The 17,657-nt window shown below is 35.6% G+C and overlaps 2 protein-coding genes and 1 pseudogene across 2 annotated transcripts; all 3 read right to left on the bottom strand.

Moving 5' to 3' along the window:
* Positions 1-211: 211 nt before the first annotated feature.
* Positions 212-715, bottom strand: LOC111459987 (basic form of pathogenesis-related protein 1-like). The gene has a single exon (XM_023103070.1). The coding sequence runs from the start codon at positions 713-715 to the stop codon at positions 212-214; it is 504 nt and encodes a 167-aa protein (XP_022958838.1).
* Positions 716-7,130: 6,415 nt separating this feature from the next.
* On the bottom strand, positions 7,131-9,550 carry LOC111459977 (basic form of pathogenesis-related protein 1-like). The gene is made up of 2 exons (XM_023103058.1): positions 9,053-9,550; positions 7,131-7,316 (listed from the first exon to the last, which is right to left on the bottom strand). The coding sequence occupies exons 1-2, from the start codon at positions 9,548-9,550 to the stop codon at positions 7,131-7,133; spliced, it is 684 nt and encodes a 227-aa protein (XP_022958826.1).
* Positions 9,551-14,126: 4,576 nt separating this feature from the next.
* On the bottom strand, positions 14,127-14,630 carry LOC111459970 (annotated as a pseudogene).
* Positions 14,631-17,657: the final 3,027 nt, after the last annotated feature.

The following is a 17,657-nucleotide window of genomic DNA, read 5'->3' as shown; positions in this document are numbered from 1 at the left end:
AAAGGTGGCTCTATGTGGTGTACTTAATGAGAGGCGAGACTCTATGATGATGAGTTTATAAGTAAGGATGTCAAAACAAAGTCACAAGAGTTTATGCTCTAGACAATATAATACTATTGTAGACAATATTGTAGCTTTATTTCAATAAATAAATTCATGATTCTCTCACAAACTTTATTACAATTCATAAAAATTTTAAAACCAAATCTCTTCATACCACCCAAGAATCATAAGGCTTTTCCCCAATATAGTTGCCACGAGGATCATAATTGCAAACAACAAACTGAGAATTAGCCTTGCAGGGTACTCTAGCACATCCAAGCCGCATCGAGCTCCGCCACACCATCTGAGTGTAGTGCCCACATTCACCACCCACGCATTTATTCGACGCATTATCATACAGCGGCTTCTCGTTCACCCACAGCTTTACCGCATCCGCCCCAGTGAACTCAGGGTAGTAGCCCGCGGCTATGTTTTCCCCGTATAGCCCGATTGAGTGAATCATGGCGCAGTCACCCTTTCTTTTTTCTGCATAGGCTTGAGCGTACGCGGCCACGGTGTTGCTCCATTGCATGGGGCCGACGCCGACCTGGGCTCGAGCTCGGTTGTGAAGCGCGAGGTAGTCACCGGGGGCATTTTGAGCGTTGGTTAGGGCGAGGAGGAAAATGAAAGTGGCAATAAAAGCGACCATGATCGGAAGGGTTTGAGTCCACATAATTCCGATGATAGATGAGATGAAGATTGAGAATGAGGGAATGATGTATATAGAGATGGAAAACTTAATATGGAATGTGATGGGGAAAACCATGAATTATGAACTAATTATGCCATGCTTGGGAATTCAAACAGAATAAATTCATTCTCGCTTCCATGTTTAATTACGGGCTAGATTTTTGTTTTGATTAGGTTCAAATAAGTGAAAATTTTCTAGATTTAGCTAGTTTATGAATTTTTTTTAGGATTAATGAAACTTAATCCACTTGATTATGGTTAATCTTAAAAGATACATTTTTACTTGTAGGTATATATTTATTGTTTTATTTAGTTTCATAATTTTATTTATTTATTCTTCTCCAATTTTTTAAAATATATATTAAAATTGAATTGGTTAATTACATGTTCAAAAATAAGTAAATAATGTTTATATTTTCTTAAAATTCTTAACGAAGGAGCAATAATATGGAGAAGCATAAAGCAAGGTTGCATTGCTGATTCCACCATGGAGGCTGAGTATGTTGCTGCTTGTGAAGCACCGAAAGAATCTATATGGCTTCAGAAGTTCTTAACTGATTTGGAAGTTGTTCCAAATATGCATCTTCCCGTCACTCTTTGTTGTGATAACAGTGGAGCAGTTGCAAATTCAAAAGAACCAAGAAGCCATAAGCGAGGAAAACATATTGAGCGCAAATATCATCTCATAAGGGAGATTGTGCAACGAGGATATGTGATCGTCACACAGATAACTTCAGAGCACAACATTGTTGATCCATTTACAAAGCCCCTCACGGCTGAAGTGTTTGAAGGGCACCTAGTGAGTCTAGGACTACGAGTTATGTAATCTAGGGCAAGTGGGAGAAAAGGCATGAGTATGTGATGCCCTAGTTTATTGTATTTCTCTCTACTCAACGTTATAAAACCCCACTAGAGTTTTAGTCCAAGTGGGAGTTTGTTGGGTTTTATGTCCTAAAACTCATAGTTTGTAAACAAAAACATATTCTATTTTCAATAAAGTTATTATTGTTGTATATTCAGTAAAGATTGTTATTGAATAATGTGAACTTTACGATCATTAATCTAAATCCAATAAACTAAGAACACTCTGGCTATAGTATGATTACTTGAACTATATGTAGAGACATAAGAGTGGATCAAGTTCAAGTATATAATCAAAATGATCTATAGTATAAGGATAGGGCTAAGTACCTTATCCTGGGAACACTATGGATGCGGCTCACTTTTGTATATGATATAAACAATGTGATCACTAAATTGTACATGTGGAGACATGTGAGTGGGGGCGTCCTATGCAATGAGTATTGCATAAGATCGGACCATGAAGAAAACCACTCTCACTTTATAATGTCGTTTACTGTTGAGACTGATTTTCTTTTCATTCGATAACCTAGGTAACTCGGTTTTAATCCTGAGCTAACCTTGAACTCCTGTTTATTTAGAATTATCCTTAGATTTGCATGGGTGAGAGTGGCTCTAGTTCGCCGATTCAATAGGCTTCCCATTTCAGGGGTAAGACTGGGTGAATGGCTGGGGACGTGGGGTGCAAGATGGAATTCTCTCCTACCCACTTTTAGGGATAGAAGAGAGGTAGTTTCCTTAAGCACTGACTCTAGGTCTTGAACATGGGGCCCCACCCTCTCATTAGCCAGAGAGGGATTCGGTTTACTGGTTGGACCACAAACCAATTGTTCATTAGAGGATGAGTGAGCATAAGGAACAAGAAGTAACTTTAGGGGTAAAACGGTAAATTAACCAAGCTCTAGTTACGAACAACCTGTGAAGGATCGACTTACTAATCATGGTTATATCAAATGGACAGAAATATATCTATAGTGAGGGGAGTGCAACTACTAGGCTATAGTGGAATGTCCTAGTAGTTAACGAATGTTGGTTAACAAGGTTAATGAGTTTAGCTAGTTAATCTTTGATCGTTGGAGCCCATGATCTATAGGTCCATTAGGTCCCTCTGCTAGCTCATATCAAACTAAACCATAAAACAGTGTGACGAGTGAGTTCAAAGTGTTCGAATTTAAATTAGGGAATATGCGTTACATATATACGATATATTTAACCGCATTTTTGTTTTATTTACGAATTAAATAAAAAGAGAGAATCTGAGATATTTAAATAAGATTTAAATATCTTAATCAATTATGTGTCAGGATTGATTGGGATTGGCAAATGAATTAATATTAAATATTAATTAAATAGTTTAATTAATCATTTAATGTTACTTTAATTTGAAATTCATTATTCAAATTAATTGTTGAATTAAAATGAAGAAAGTCAAAATGTTGACTTCATTTAATGGAAAAATCCATGCTAGTGGAATTTTGAGGTGTCAAAATTTGGTTTAACCAAACTTGCATGCTTGCCGAATAAACCCCACAAGTTTGAGTGGAATTTTGAGTGTCAAAATTTGGTGATCTCAAATTTGCATAAACATGCAAACATGACTCTTTAAATAGAGTGATCATGGTACATGGAACGTCTTCTTCTTGGTGAAAAACCTTGAGAAAAACCTCTCCCTAACACTCTCTTCACATACACAAAATTCCTCCCAAGTTTAGTCACTCACCGGATTCCACAATCCCGTTCTAAGGCCGGAGGATAGTGGAGAAGACACTAGTGGTGGTTCGAAACCGGTTCGTGAGGAAAAAGGAGTTTGAACTACAAAAGGTTAGTATTTAAACTCATTAAGTTTTAATACTTATGAACATGCTAGTTATTTATTATAATTGATGTTCTAAAAGTGCCTAAGATCCAAATTGCTTCCGCATGTGTTATATTAACACCATCAAGTATATCTTAATTACTATTGAGTTATGTGCAGTAGAGCCAATCGCCGTCGTGGGTCTCTCGATTTGGAGGCCGGAACATCGTGATTGGTTTTTCGCATCTCGACCGTGGGCATTTATTCCCGTTGACTTCAAACAGAAAGTACATAATCTCAGAGGACAACAAGCAGAAAGTACTTAATCTCAAACTAGACAGTACATATCAGTGTAGAGATGGATGGTTCCTAAAACTTGGTAATTCTCCATTTATTTTTGCAGTATTGGTAAGAAAGCACATAATATCATACCATTACGAAGATATTGTCCACTTTGAGTTCACCTCAATGGACCCATGATCGTTCCCTAAATTCGCCGAGTGGGACTTTGATCCAAGTCCACTTTGAGTTCACCCCAATGGACCCATGATCATTCCCTAAATTCGCCGAGTGGGACTTTCATCCAACTCCTCCCCTCGACTCCTTTTCTTTTCCTTTTTCTTTTGGAGGCCTTTGTTCGACATTTGAGTATTCTATTGACATGGCTAAGTTTTGGGCATGTCTAAGTTTAGTGGTAGAGTGTGGTAGAGTCGGCTAGTGGCTAACCCAATTGACTCACTTGGTTGCACTACGATTAGTCTGACGTGATCCATTAAACTTTCCATTCTACCCCATAAAAATGCTATAACCAAATGCTATGAATGAAGCAATTTGTTGTAACCAAATGCTATGAATGAAGCAATTTGTTGTAACCAAATGCTATGAATGAAGCAATTTGTTGTAGTGAATAATAACCTAAAGAATTTATAGTATATGGATAAGGTTGAGTGTCTTATCCTCAACACTATTGATACGTTATAAGTGATTTGATTTAATTCAAATCGTTTATGTGGAGACATGTGAGTAGGGGTATCCATTACAATTAGTTTGTATAAGAGTGGATTACGAAATATTTAATCTCTCTTTCTAGATCCATTAATTAAAAGGATTAATATTTCATATAATGATCATATGAGCCTGGACAGTGAGTTATGAACTCTTAAACTTGTCTTTTGATCCACATGAGTGAGAATGACTTATGTAGCTGATTCAATATGCCTACCATTTTGGGACTTACCAAACAGAGACAAATAGAGACAAATAGAGAAATGGAAACATAATTTCACGAGATTAAACAATGGGCCCCTCTCACTAGCCCAAAAGGGAATTGTTTTATAGTAGTAAAATGGACAACTCATCTGCAACGTTATCGAAACTATTGCAAAACTATTCGTTTGATTTTCAAACTACTTAAAAATAGTTAATTTTGCTTGTTATTATTGTTGTTGGTGCTGCTGTTATGCTTAACTGACTATTTCGCTTGATTGACCTTATCCTCCCCATCGTCGATTAGTATTCCTTCATCCTGGAATTACCTTGTACGTGAAAGAAGATCCTCTTTAAAGAAGAAAACAAAGAAAGCCCCGAAATGGGCTATAAAAGCTGGTAAAGATTCCTTTGACTTATGTGGTTTTGTTCCATAGTTCACTTAGGTTCAATTGGACCAATCTAATTCAAACAAAAAATGAAAATTAATGAAATAAGCTTTTGACCTAGCTGCAATTACAAACAACCCATGAAGGATCGATGAACACAACTTGTCCTCGGTGCCTAAGAATAAAATTCTAGATTTTTTGTAGAGTAGTCTATAGTTAATAAATGAAAATTAATTATTAAAATATTTAATTAATTTATTTTATATGATTAAAACTTATAATCATTAAGTCCATCTGACCTAATATACTAAAATGATCCATTTAGTTGAAAAAGAAACTATTTAAATTAATATTTAATATATTAGATATATTAAATAAAAATATATTAGATATATTTGAAATTGAAATGAGATTCAAATTAGTTCCATACATATTACAATATCTTATTACATTTGATATTATTTAAATAAGATATTATGTTCTAATATATTAAATATTTAAATATATTGCTTCACAAATATTTAAATATATTGCTTCACAAATATTGTAACGTCTTTAGATTTCTGTTTATCTAGAGTTGTTACCATCATTGTAACGTAATCATTTTGTGCGACAATAAGCATTTAAACTTCATCATGAAACACAACTTCATCTTAAAACAATGTCATGGACTTATGTGTTCGAAAACCTGTTTAAAACGACACAACAAAATACTAAATGAAATATATAAATATTAAAAAAAGCAAATACTCTATTCTAACCTAAGTCTAAGAAATTAAATATAACTACCTTATTCCTGTGCCATGGTCTCGAGTTAAGATGTCATCGTTAGTCGTACAAGATTGTCTTGCATTTACCTGAAAAGGAACCTAAAACAGCTTTGCCACCATCCAATAAAGAAACGTCTACAATATAAGTAACACGTGGCTTGAGTATTTTAAGAAATATTCAGTGAGTGACCCCACTATTGGGGTTAGATGCAAGCACATACAATTATGAGTGAGACCTATCATATCAGTCTATATTTCTTATGTGACTATCCTAAACATGTTAATTAGATATGTATTCACTGTTCTACACACGACGCACACGTGCGAGTATTGACCCCATTAGTTGATTCGCACACCTCCTAAGCCCCCTTTCATAGTTGGGCGAGCATTCTTTGGGAATTATTGTTTTCGGGCACCCGTTAGAAATAGCGACCGTCAAAGCATTATAATGAATATAATGATCATTTTCCTACCTCGTAGTGTACGCATCCATACCATCATAAAAGAGGGGTATTTCCCCGATGCATGAACACACAATGATGCATGAGGTCCCAATATTTTTAATCATTGTCATGTAAGACAACACCTCTCATTTTCTTTCATATCATGTTATTTTCATCCTAGCTTTCCATGCATAAATTGAGGTTGTGCACCGTATCGACACATCTTGTCTTATATCATTCATATCATGCATCGTGTCGCATCGTGTCATATCATACATATCTCATATCATCAACATATCATGTAACATCATATACTATATCGTCAAACGTGTTACAACATAACCTTTATCATATCATCAATACATCACATCAAAACACATGTCATAACATTCACGTATCATCTCATGGTCCCATTGTTTCATAGACCTATTATGGATTTATCCTTTCATATCATTTCATAAATATATCATAGTCATATCGTTTCATATACATATCATAATCGTATCTTTCATAAATATATCATAGTCATATTGTTTCATAAATATATCATAGTCATATTGTTTTATAAACATATCATACTCATATCGTTCCATAAACATATCATAGTCATATGTCAAGCATATAACACGTGCAAACTAGGGGCACGTGTCTTCATACAAACATTAATTCCTAACTGTATCGATAGTAAGGTCACTTACTTTGTTGACCTTAGTCGACGTTCTCCCTAAACTCGAGTATGTTTGTATTCCATCCCTCGAAGTTGTTCCAAATATCGTCGAGAGTTATTTCCTATTAGAACATTCATCTCGTTTCGTTAGTAGTACGAATTTCTTATCTCAATTTAACTTATATTGAGAAAACGGACCTTATACTGATCTTAATCATCTTAGATAAGGTCGTATTACGAATGATCGAGTAATTGATATCAAAATGTCTATACCAAGCTGAATGGTCGAGTTTTGGGTCCAAAAGTTGCACCAACTGAGCCGAGCTGCATTGAATTGACTGAGCCGAAGAACTCGGCATCAGCTTCCCTGACACATGTAACTGTGGGGAGAAGACGTGATAAGGCAACCCTAATTCTCAATCCAACTATCCCAGGTTTTGTTAAAGCAAGAACCTTTAATCAAAGAAATTAATAAACCTTATACAAACTTAGAATCAACCGTATATAAAGGCTAAAATTAAGTTAAATATCTATCATCAAGATTTGTAACCTTTTCTAAATTCGGCCGTTTCACAATTCAATTTGAAAGGTTTGATTGAATAACTGAAATGCAATCATAAGACATGCATGTAACTTAGAAATTAAAAAAATAATACTCAAATTTTCAAGGATACAGTCTTAATTTGAGCACTAAATTTCATTCACCAAAATCTATTTTTTACATAATAATTTTTGGGTATTTATAGTCTCCTCGCAAAAGTAGAGTAAATAAGTTAGTCACCCTTCAAATGTGAGTAAAGAAGTTAGTCACCATAATTTATTCCCACCCCTCTAAATCTCAAAAAAAAAAATAATAACAATAATAAATAAATAAAATAAAATAAAAATAAATAAATAAATATGATTTTGACAACTAACTTCCCACCTTTTTGTAACCGCAGTAAATTAAGAAATTAAAAATAATAAATAAAATTTTCTAACACATTATCCATGAAGAATGATAAGTCACTTTGACAACTAACTTCCCACCCCTATAACAACTTCATCAGCTACTTCAACCGGGCAAATATTCACTTCCGAAGCTTCAAATGGTCATTCCTAAATCGAATCAACTTGTAACACATGAAATAATGGTTGAACCGAGCCTATCCAATTTTGTAAATGAAGAATGAATTTTTGTTGAATCTTCATGGTCTTAGATCGTGTAATAGGTCCAATTGGAACATTTGGAACATCGTGATTTTTATCATCTTCCCCTCTTCAAAAGGATTCGTCATCTAATCAGTTAAATCATCACCTACATCAAAAGGACTCTAGTCAGCAACATTGAAAGTAGAATGTACTGGAAATTCTCCAGAAAGATCAATTTTATAGGCATGGTTATTAATTATTTAAGAACTTAATAAATGTCATCCCCTCTTTTCGTCTTCGGTGTGGGTATCATATTGCAGCGGAGTTAATCGCCGTCGTCGTGGGTCTCCCGATTTGGAGGCCGAAAACAACGTGACTGGTTTTCTGCATCTCCGCCGAGGGCATTTCTTCCGGGTGACTTGGTACAGCAATTGGCTAGTGGCTGATGCTCTCAGTGTTAAAGACGGTTCGGAAATGATCATAGATTTATGACTAAAGAATACATTTTCATTAACATGACTTCTTGTGGGCGCTTGAAGCAAACCCATGATGTTATGTTCAAAGTGGACAAATATCATATAACATTGTAGAGATTCGTGATTAGTAACATGGTATCAAACTATGAACTTAACTTAGCTATGTCGAACAAAAAAGTTGTAAGCCTAAAAATCGTAGTCAAACGTGTCGAACAAATTGTGTATTTTGTTCAAGATCTTTGAAGAAAGAAGTCGAGTCTCGATTAAAGGGAGTTTCTTTTAGAAATCCATAGGCTTCAAGGGAGGCTCTATGGTGTATTTTGTTCGAGGGGAGGCTCTATGATCATAGGTAATCTATAGGCTTCAAAGGTGGCTTTATGTGGTGTACTTAATGAGAGGCAAGACTCTATGATGATGAGTTTATAAGTAAGGAAGTCAAAACAAAGTCATAAGAGTTTATGCTCTAGACAATATAATACTATTGTAGACAATATTGTAGCTTTATTTCAATAAATAAATTCATGATTCTCTCACAAACTTTATTACAATTCATAAAATTTTTAAAATCAAATCTCTTCATACCACCCAAGAATTATAAGGCTTTTCCCCAATATAGTTGCCAGGAGGATCATAATTGCAAACAACAAACTGAGAATTAGCCTTGCAGGGTACTCTAGCACATCCAAGCCGCACCGAGCTCCGCCACACCATCTGAGTGTAGTGCCCACATTCACCACCCACGCATTTATTCGACGCATGATCATACAGCGGCTTCTCGTTCACCCACAGCTTCACTGCATCTGCCCCAGTAAACTTAGGGTAGTAGCCCGCGGCTATGTTTTCCCCGTACGGCCCGGTTGAGTGAATCATGGCGCAGTCACCCTTTCTTTTTTTTGCATAGGCTTGAGCGTACGCGGCCACGGTGTTGCTCCATTGCATGGGGCCGACGCCGACCTGGGCTCGAGCTCGGTTGTGAAGCGCGAGGTAGTCACCGGGGGCGTTTTGAGCGTTGGTTAGGGCGAGGAGGAAAATGAAAGTGGCAATGAAAGCGACCATGATCGGTAGGGTTTGAGTCCACATAATTTCAATGAGAGATGAGATGAAGATTGAGAATGAGGGAATGATGTATATAGAGATGGAAAACTTAATATGGAATGTGAGGGAGAAAACCATGAATTATTAACTAATTATGCCATGCTTGGGAATTCAAAGAGAATAAATTCATTCTCGCTTCCATGTTTAATTACGAGCTAGATTTTTGTTTTGATTAAGTTCAAATAAGTGAAAATTTTCTAGATTTAGCTAGTTTATGAATTTTTTTTAGGATTAATGAAACTTAATCCACCTGATTATGGTTAATATTAAAAGATACATTTTTACTTGTAGGTATATATTTATTGTTTTATTTAGTTTTATAATTTTATTTATTTATTCTTCTCCAATTTTTTAAAATATATATTAAAATTGAATTGGTTAATTACATGTTCAAAAATAAGTAAATAATGTTAATATTTTCTTAAAATTCTGAAGGAAGGAGCAATAATAGGGAGAAGCATAAAGCAAGGTTGCATTGCTGATTCCACCATGGAGGCTGAGTATGTTGCTGCTTGTGAAGCAACGAAAGAATCTGTATGGCTTAGGAAGTTCTTAACTGATTTGGAAGTCGTTCCAAATATGCATCTTCCCGTCACTCTTTATTGTGATAACAGTGGAGCAGTTGCAAATTCAAAAGAACCAAGAAACCGTAAGCGAGGAAAACATATTGAGCGCAAATATCGTCTCATAAGGGAGATTGTGCAACGAGGAGATGTGATCGTCACACAAATAGCTTCAGAGCACAACATTGCTGATTCATTTACAAAGCCCCTTACGGCTGAAGTGTTTGAAGGGCACCTAGTGAGTTTAGAACTACGAGTTATGTAATCTAGGGCAAGTGAGAGAAAAGGCATGAGTATGTGATGCCCTAGTTTATTGTATTTCTCTCCTACTCAACGTTATAAAACCTCACTAGAGTTTTAGTCCAAGTGGGAGTTTGTTGGGTTTTATGTCCTAAAACTCATTGTTTGTAAACAAAAACATATTCTATTTTCAATAAAGTTATTATTGTTGTTTATTTAGTAAAGATTGTTATTGAATAAAGTGAACTTTACGATCATTAATCTAAATCCAATAAACTTAGAACACTCTGGCTATAGTATGATTACTTGAACTATATGTAGAGACATAACAATGTGATCACTAATAGTATGATTACTTGAACTATATGTAGAGACATAAGAGTGGATCAAGTTCAAGTATATAATCAAAATGATCTATAGTATAAGGATAAGGCTGAGTACCTTATTCTGGGGACACTATGGATGCTGCCCACTTTTGTATATGATATAAACAATGTGATCATTAAATTGTACATGTGGAGACATGTGAGTGGGGGCGTCCTATGCAACGAGTATTTCATAAGATCAGACCATAAAGAAAACCACTCTCACTTTATAATGTCGTTTACTGTTGAGACTGATTTTCTTTTCATTCGATAACCTAGGTAACTCAGTTTTAATCCTGAACTAACCATGAACTCTTGTTTATTCGGAATTATCCTTAGATTTTAATGGGTGAGAGTGGCTCTAGTTCGTCATTCAATAGGCTTCCCATTTCAGGGGTAAGACTGGGTGAATGGCTGGGGACGTGGGGTGCAAGATGGAACTCACTCCTACCCACTTTTAGGGATAGAAGAGAGGTAGTTTCCTTAAGCACTGACTCTAGGTCTTGAACAAGGGGCCCCACCCTCTCATTAGCCTGAGAGGGATTCGGTTTACTGGTTGGACCACAAACCAATTGTTCATTAGAGGATCAGTGAGACATGAGGAACAAGAAGTAACTTTAGGGGTAAAACGGTAAATTGACCAAGCTCTAGTTACGAACAACCTGTGAAGGATCGACTTACTAATCATGGTTATATAAAATGGACAGAAATATATCTATAGTGAGGGGAGTGCAACTACTAGGCTATAGTGGAATGTCCTAGTAGTTAACGAATGTTGGTTAACAAGGTTAATGAGTTTAGCCGGTTAATCTTGGATCGTTGGAGCCCATGATCTATAGGTCCATTAGGTCCCTCTGCTAGCTCATATCGGACTAAACCATAAAACAGTGTGACGAGTGAGTTCGAAGTGTTCGAATTTAAATTAGGGAATACGCGTTACATATATACGATATATTTAACCGCATTTTTGTTTTATTGACGACTTAACAAAAAGAGAGAATCTGAGATATTTAAATAAGATTTAAATATCTTAATCAATTATGTGTCATGATTGATTGGGATTGGCAAATGAATTAATATTAAATATTAATTAAATAGTTTAATTAATCATTTAATGTTACTTTAATTTGAAATTCATTATTCAAATTAATTGTTGAATTAAAATGAAGAAAATCAAAATGTTGACTTCATCTAATCGAAAAAACCATGTTAGTGGAATTTTGAGGTGTCAAAATTTGGTTTAACCAAACTTGCATGCTTGCCGAATAAACCCCACAAATTTGAGTGGAATTTTGAGGGTCAAAATTTGGTTAACTCAAACATGCATGCTTGCCACTAATCCCAAACATTTGAGTGGAATTTTAAGTGTCAAAATTGGGTGATCTCAAATTTGCATGAACATGCAAACATGACTCTTTAAATAGAGTGATCATGATACATGGGAGGTCTTCTTTATCTTGGTGAAAAACCTTGAGAAAAACCTCTCACAAACACTCTCTTCACATATACAAAATTCCTCCCAAGTTTAGTCACTCAATGGATTCCACAATCCCGTTCTAAGGCCAGAGGATAGTGGAGAAGACACTAGTGGTGGTTCGAAACCGGTTCGTGAAGAAAAAGGAGTTTGAACTACAAAAGGTTAGTATTTAAACTCATTAAGTTTTATTACTTATGAACATGCTAGTTATTTATTATAATTGATGTTCTAAAAGTGCCTAAGATCCAAATTGCTTCCGCATGTGTTATTAACACCATCAAGTATATCTTAATTACTATTGAGTTATGTGCAGCAGAGCCAATCGCCGTCGTGGGTCTCCTGATTTAGAGGCCGAAACATTGTGACTGGTTTTTCGCATCTCGGCCGTGGGCATTTATTCCCGTTGACTTCAAACAACATTTGACAGCTATTCTGGGAGCTATTCTCCATGTGTAAAAATTTTAAGAGAGAGTCTTTAAGAAATGATCATGAATTTATAAGTAAGGAATAATCTCACAGGACAACAAGCAGAAAGTACTTAATCTCAAACTAGACAGTATCATATCAGTGTAGAGATGGATGGTTCCTAAAACTTGGTAATTCTCCATTTATTTTTGCAGTATTGGTAAGAAAGCACATAATATCATACCATTACGAAGATATTGTCCACTTTGAGTTCACCTCAATGGACCCATGATCGTTCCCTAAATTCGCCGAGTGGGACTTTGTCCAAGTCCACTTTGAGTTCACCCCAATGGACCCATGATCATTCCCTAAATTCGTTGAGTGGGACTTTCATCCAACACCTCCCCTCGACTCCTTTTCTTTTCCGTTTTCTTTTGGAGTCGTTTGTTCGACATTTGAGTATTCTATTGACATGGCTAAGTTTAGGGCATGGCTAAGTTTAGTGGTAGAGTGTGGTAGAGTCGGCTAGTGGCTAACCCAATTGACTCACTTGGTTGCACTACGATTAGTCTGACGTGATCCATTAAACTTTCCATTCTAGCCCATAAATTCATCATTTTTAAAATAGAAGTTGAATAGGTTAAATTTTTATATTAAAAAGTGTTAGTTTTTTAAAATTTGGAGACTTATTAGACACTTTTAAAATAACAAATTGTTAAACATTTTCTTATCCTACTCTTTTCAAAGTTTATGAATATGTATGTTTTTGTTAAAGTTTAGGTTGGGACAGTGGGCCTTTGTCTCCGGTGTGGGTCTCATAGTGCAGCGGAGTTAAATGCCGCCGTGCATCTCTCGATTTGGAGTTCAAAAACACCATGGACTGGTTTTTCACATCTCTGTCGAGGGCATTTCTTTCGAGTGACTTAGAACAGGAATTGGCTGGTGGCTGGTGTTCTCAGTATTGAAGATTGTTCGGAAATGATCGGAGATTTATAAGTAAAGAATACATCTCTAGGAGCCCGAAGCAAACCTATGAGAAAATCTCATGTTCAAAGTGGACAAATATCATATACCATTGTAGAGATTCGTGATTCTTAACATGGTTATCAGACCATGAACTTAACTTAGCTGTGTCGAACAAAGAAATTGATAGCCTCAAAATTGTAGTCAAAAGTGTCGAACAAAGGGTGTATTTTGTTCAAAGGCTCCAAAGAAAGTAGTCGAGCCTCAATTAAGGGAAGGCTGTTCTAGAAATCTACTGGCTTCAAGGGTGGCTCTATGATGTACTTAATTAGAGGGGAGACTCTATGATCATGGGTTTATAGGCGAGGAGGTCAAAACAAAGTCACAAGAGTTAACTCAAGGAGGTTAAAACAAAGTCACTAGAGTTAACTCAAACAAGACAATATAATACTATTATAGACAATACCATAGCTTTATTTCAATTCATAAATTCATGATTCTCTCATAAACTTTATTACCATTCATAAAATTTTTAAAACCAAATCTCTTCAAACCACCAAAGAATCATAAGGCTTTTCCCCAATATAGTTGCCAGGAGGATCGTAATTGCAAACAACAAACTGAGAATTAGCCTTACAAGGCACTCTAGCACATCCAAGTCGGACTGAGCTTCGCCACACCATCTGAGTGTAGTGCCCACATTCACCACCCACGCATTTATTCGACGCATGATCATACAACGGCTTCTCGTTCGCCCACAGCTTCACCGCATCCGCCCCGGTGAACTCAGGGTAGTACCCAGCGGCTATGTTTTCCCCGTATGGCCCGGTTGAGTGAATCATGGCGCAGTCACCCTTTCATTTTTCCGCATAGGCTTGAGCGTACGCGGCCACGGTATTGCTCCATTGCATGGGGCCAACGCCGACCTGGGCTCGAGCGCGGTTGTGAAGCGCGAGATAGTCACCGAGAGCGTTTTGAGCGTTGGTTAGGGCGAGGAGGAACATGAAAGTGGCCATGAAAGCGGCCATGATTGGAAGGGTTTGGGTCCACATAATTCCGATGAGAGATGAGATGAAGATTGAAAATAAGAGCAGGATTTATATAGAGATGGAAAACATAATATGGAATTTGATGGGGAAAACGATGAATTATGAACTAATTTTGTCATGCATCGAGATTTACGTGAAGATAGATCTGATTAATAACGTATATATTAAATCAGGTATATATTAAATCTTCATTTTCTTTTATCCTATTTTTTTTAGAAATGACGGCCAATTATAGTTAGATCTTCACTGAATTATTACAATGGTTTAGCTTTGAGTTAGAAACTAAATGTCAATCATTTATACAAATGCTAATAAATCACATCAGATTAATAATATTAGATTAAATGTATATCAGTAGCCAAATTAATAGATTAAAAATAGAATGACCAATAAAATTTGTGAACAAGAACAATGAGATAAGGAAAGGTTTGGAAACAGAGATCCGCTGGAAATTTGGAATGACACTGAGATAAGGAAAGGTTTGGAAACAGAGATCCGCTGTAAATTTGGAATGCATGAGAACTGAATTAAAAGGTAACCGATACAACAACAAAAAAAAATTAAAAACTACTAACTAAATATAGAGAAAAAGGTAAATATAGGGTAAATCTAGAGAAATCCAGAGAGTAGTAAAGCCAAAATAACTTGAAACAGTTGTATCTACTTTTTTTTTATACAACAGTAACCAAGGAAAATAAGATTTTTAATAAAAATATGATTATATATATATAACATTTCAAGACTTTTAACAATGGATCAATGTAAATTAGAGAAATAATTTTGTAGAGTTCAAACTTGAAACTGATGTCATGGGCTCACGTAGGTTGACTCGGATTTCAAAGGACGGAATCGAACTTTCATTAAAGATATATTCGAGACAATGACTTAAGCTAGCTAGGTAAGTAGCCTTACAATCGACATGGTTATATTTGATGTTCACACGTGCCTGTGGTTCTGCACGTGTCATATATACTGATATGTGTGAATTATCTGTGAATCGGTATGCTTATATTATGTTTATGTTATATTATAATATGTGAATTGTATGATAATAATTGTGGTACGATGTGTTCAAGGATATGTTTGAGATAGAATACGAGAAGGATGCATAAAACAAAATGTAATGATAGTAGTAAGATTTATTCATGAAACGTTAAGGTTAGGTTACGTATCAGAGTGCTATGGATAGAAGAGATTGTTGAAAGAATATGGTTAGGATATGGGTAGAAAGGGATAGGTTTGTGATAGATTGATAGAACGATAGCGTTAGGATACGTTCCTGAGATGATATGACTAAGGTACATTCATGTAACGATATGCCTGTGATAGGTATAAGAACGTTAAGGCTATGATAAGTTAGGGAACAATATGACCACGAAGTGTTTACGATACTCAATGTTTATGATACGATATATTGTGATGTGATATGTCATGTTTAGATTGTTTTGTGTGACCATTGAGGTAATTGTTGTATGAATTCCACGTTATGAAATGACATGTTAAAAGCATGGAGAATTATGTTATGTTTTCTAAATTGTATGTATACAACATGTTATGAATGACATGATATCACGACAAATGAAATGAAATGTAACCCCGTTAGGATTATGTATGATACGTAGACTAAAAATGAGAAATGACATGTTAAGCATGAAAGATGATAGCGGGGTTATATTCATTAATGATAAAAGTAGAAATATTGGGGACCTCATGCATTATGTGTGCTCATGCATTTGGAGGATACCCCTATTCCAAAACAAGGGTACGGACGCGTACATCCAATGGCAGGACAACGATCATTATGTTTTGCATAGCGCTGCCTTGACGGTTACTAGTTCTAACGGGTGTCCGGCCTAAGGAGCTCCCAAAGTATGCTCGCCCGACAAGGAAAGTGGACCAGCAGTGTGCGAACTGGCTGGTGAGCCCGTAATCGCACGTATGGGCTATGTGTAGAGTATATGGTACACGTCCAAATTTACCGGTTAGAACAGCACCGTAAGAAGACAGATTGAAAGATAGGTCTCATCATCTCATTTGCATGTGATTGTTGCATTTAACCCCAATAGTGGGGTAACTTACTGAGTATTGCTACTACTTTTTCAGGTTAAGGCAAGGCATTCCTGTATGGCTGATGACGGCATCGCAACTCGAGACCATGACACATGCATAGGATAGTGGTATTTATTTTCTTAGACTTAGGCTAGAATAGGATGCTTTAAACTTAAACGCTTATTTATTTTATTTCGGGTCTTTTGTTGTATCGTTTTAAAGATGTTTTCGAAACACGTAAGTCCATGGTTGTGTTTTAAGATAAAGGTTATGTTTTATGGAATTTAAATGCAGTCTTCCGTATTCAATATTTATAGTACGTATATAGTAGCGACCTTAAATTGAGCAGAAACTTTCGGGTCGTTACAGTGGTCTTCATAAGAAATCCTCCTTGAAAGTGCAAGAATTAAATGGGATAGGTTAGATATGACAAACTCGGGTAACTCTTAGATGGTAACTTCATGGTTTTTCTTGAGCTTTTTATGGCAACTTTGTGTGGGGAAGTGGGATTCAGAAATTTTCTGTAATAGCCCAAAAAATAAATAAACAAATAAATAAATAAAAATAGTTAAAATAATAATAATTAATAAATAAATAAATGAAGAAGAAAAAAAAAACAATATTTCCCCACTTCTTTCCACCAACCTCTCATCCCTTCCCACAGTTATCTCTCCTCAACCCCTCCTTACGCCAGAAAGTAACAGTTATTGCAAAAAGAAATAGAAAATCAATAATAGATCTGATCAAAATATATATATATATATATATATTAAATCTTCATTTTCTTTTATCCTATTTTTTTTTAGAAATTACAACCAAATTATAGTTAGATCTTCATTGAATTATTACACTGATCTAGTTTTGAGTTAGAAACTAAATGTCAATTATTTATACGATTCTAGTAAATCAATTATTTATACGATTCTAGTAAATTAGGTCAGATTAGTAATATTATATTAAATTTTTATCAGGCAGCTAGCC

This window comes from Cucurbita moschata, unplaced genomic scaffold, assembly GCF_002738365.1.
Source record: "Cucurbita moschata cultivar Rifu unplaced genomic scaffold, Cmos_1.0 Cmo_Scf00002, whole genome shotgun sequence".
Taxonomy (NCBI): domain Eukaryota; kingdom Viridiplantae; phylum Streptophyta; class Magnoliopsida; order Cucurbitales; family Cucurbitaceae; genus Cucurbita; species Cucurbita moschata.
Note: the sequence above shows the minus strand (reverse complement) of the source record. Positions and strands in the feature narration are given on the sequence as shown.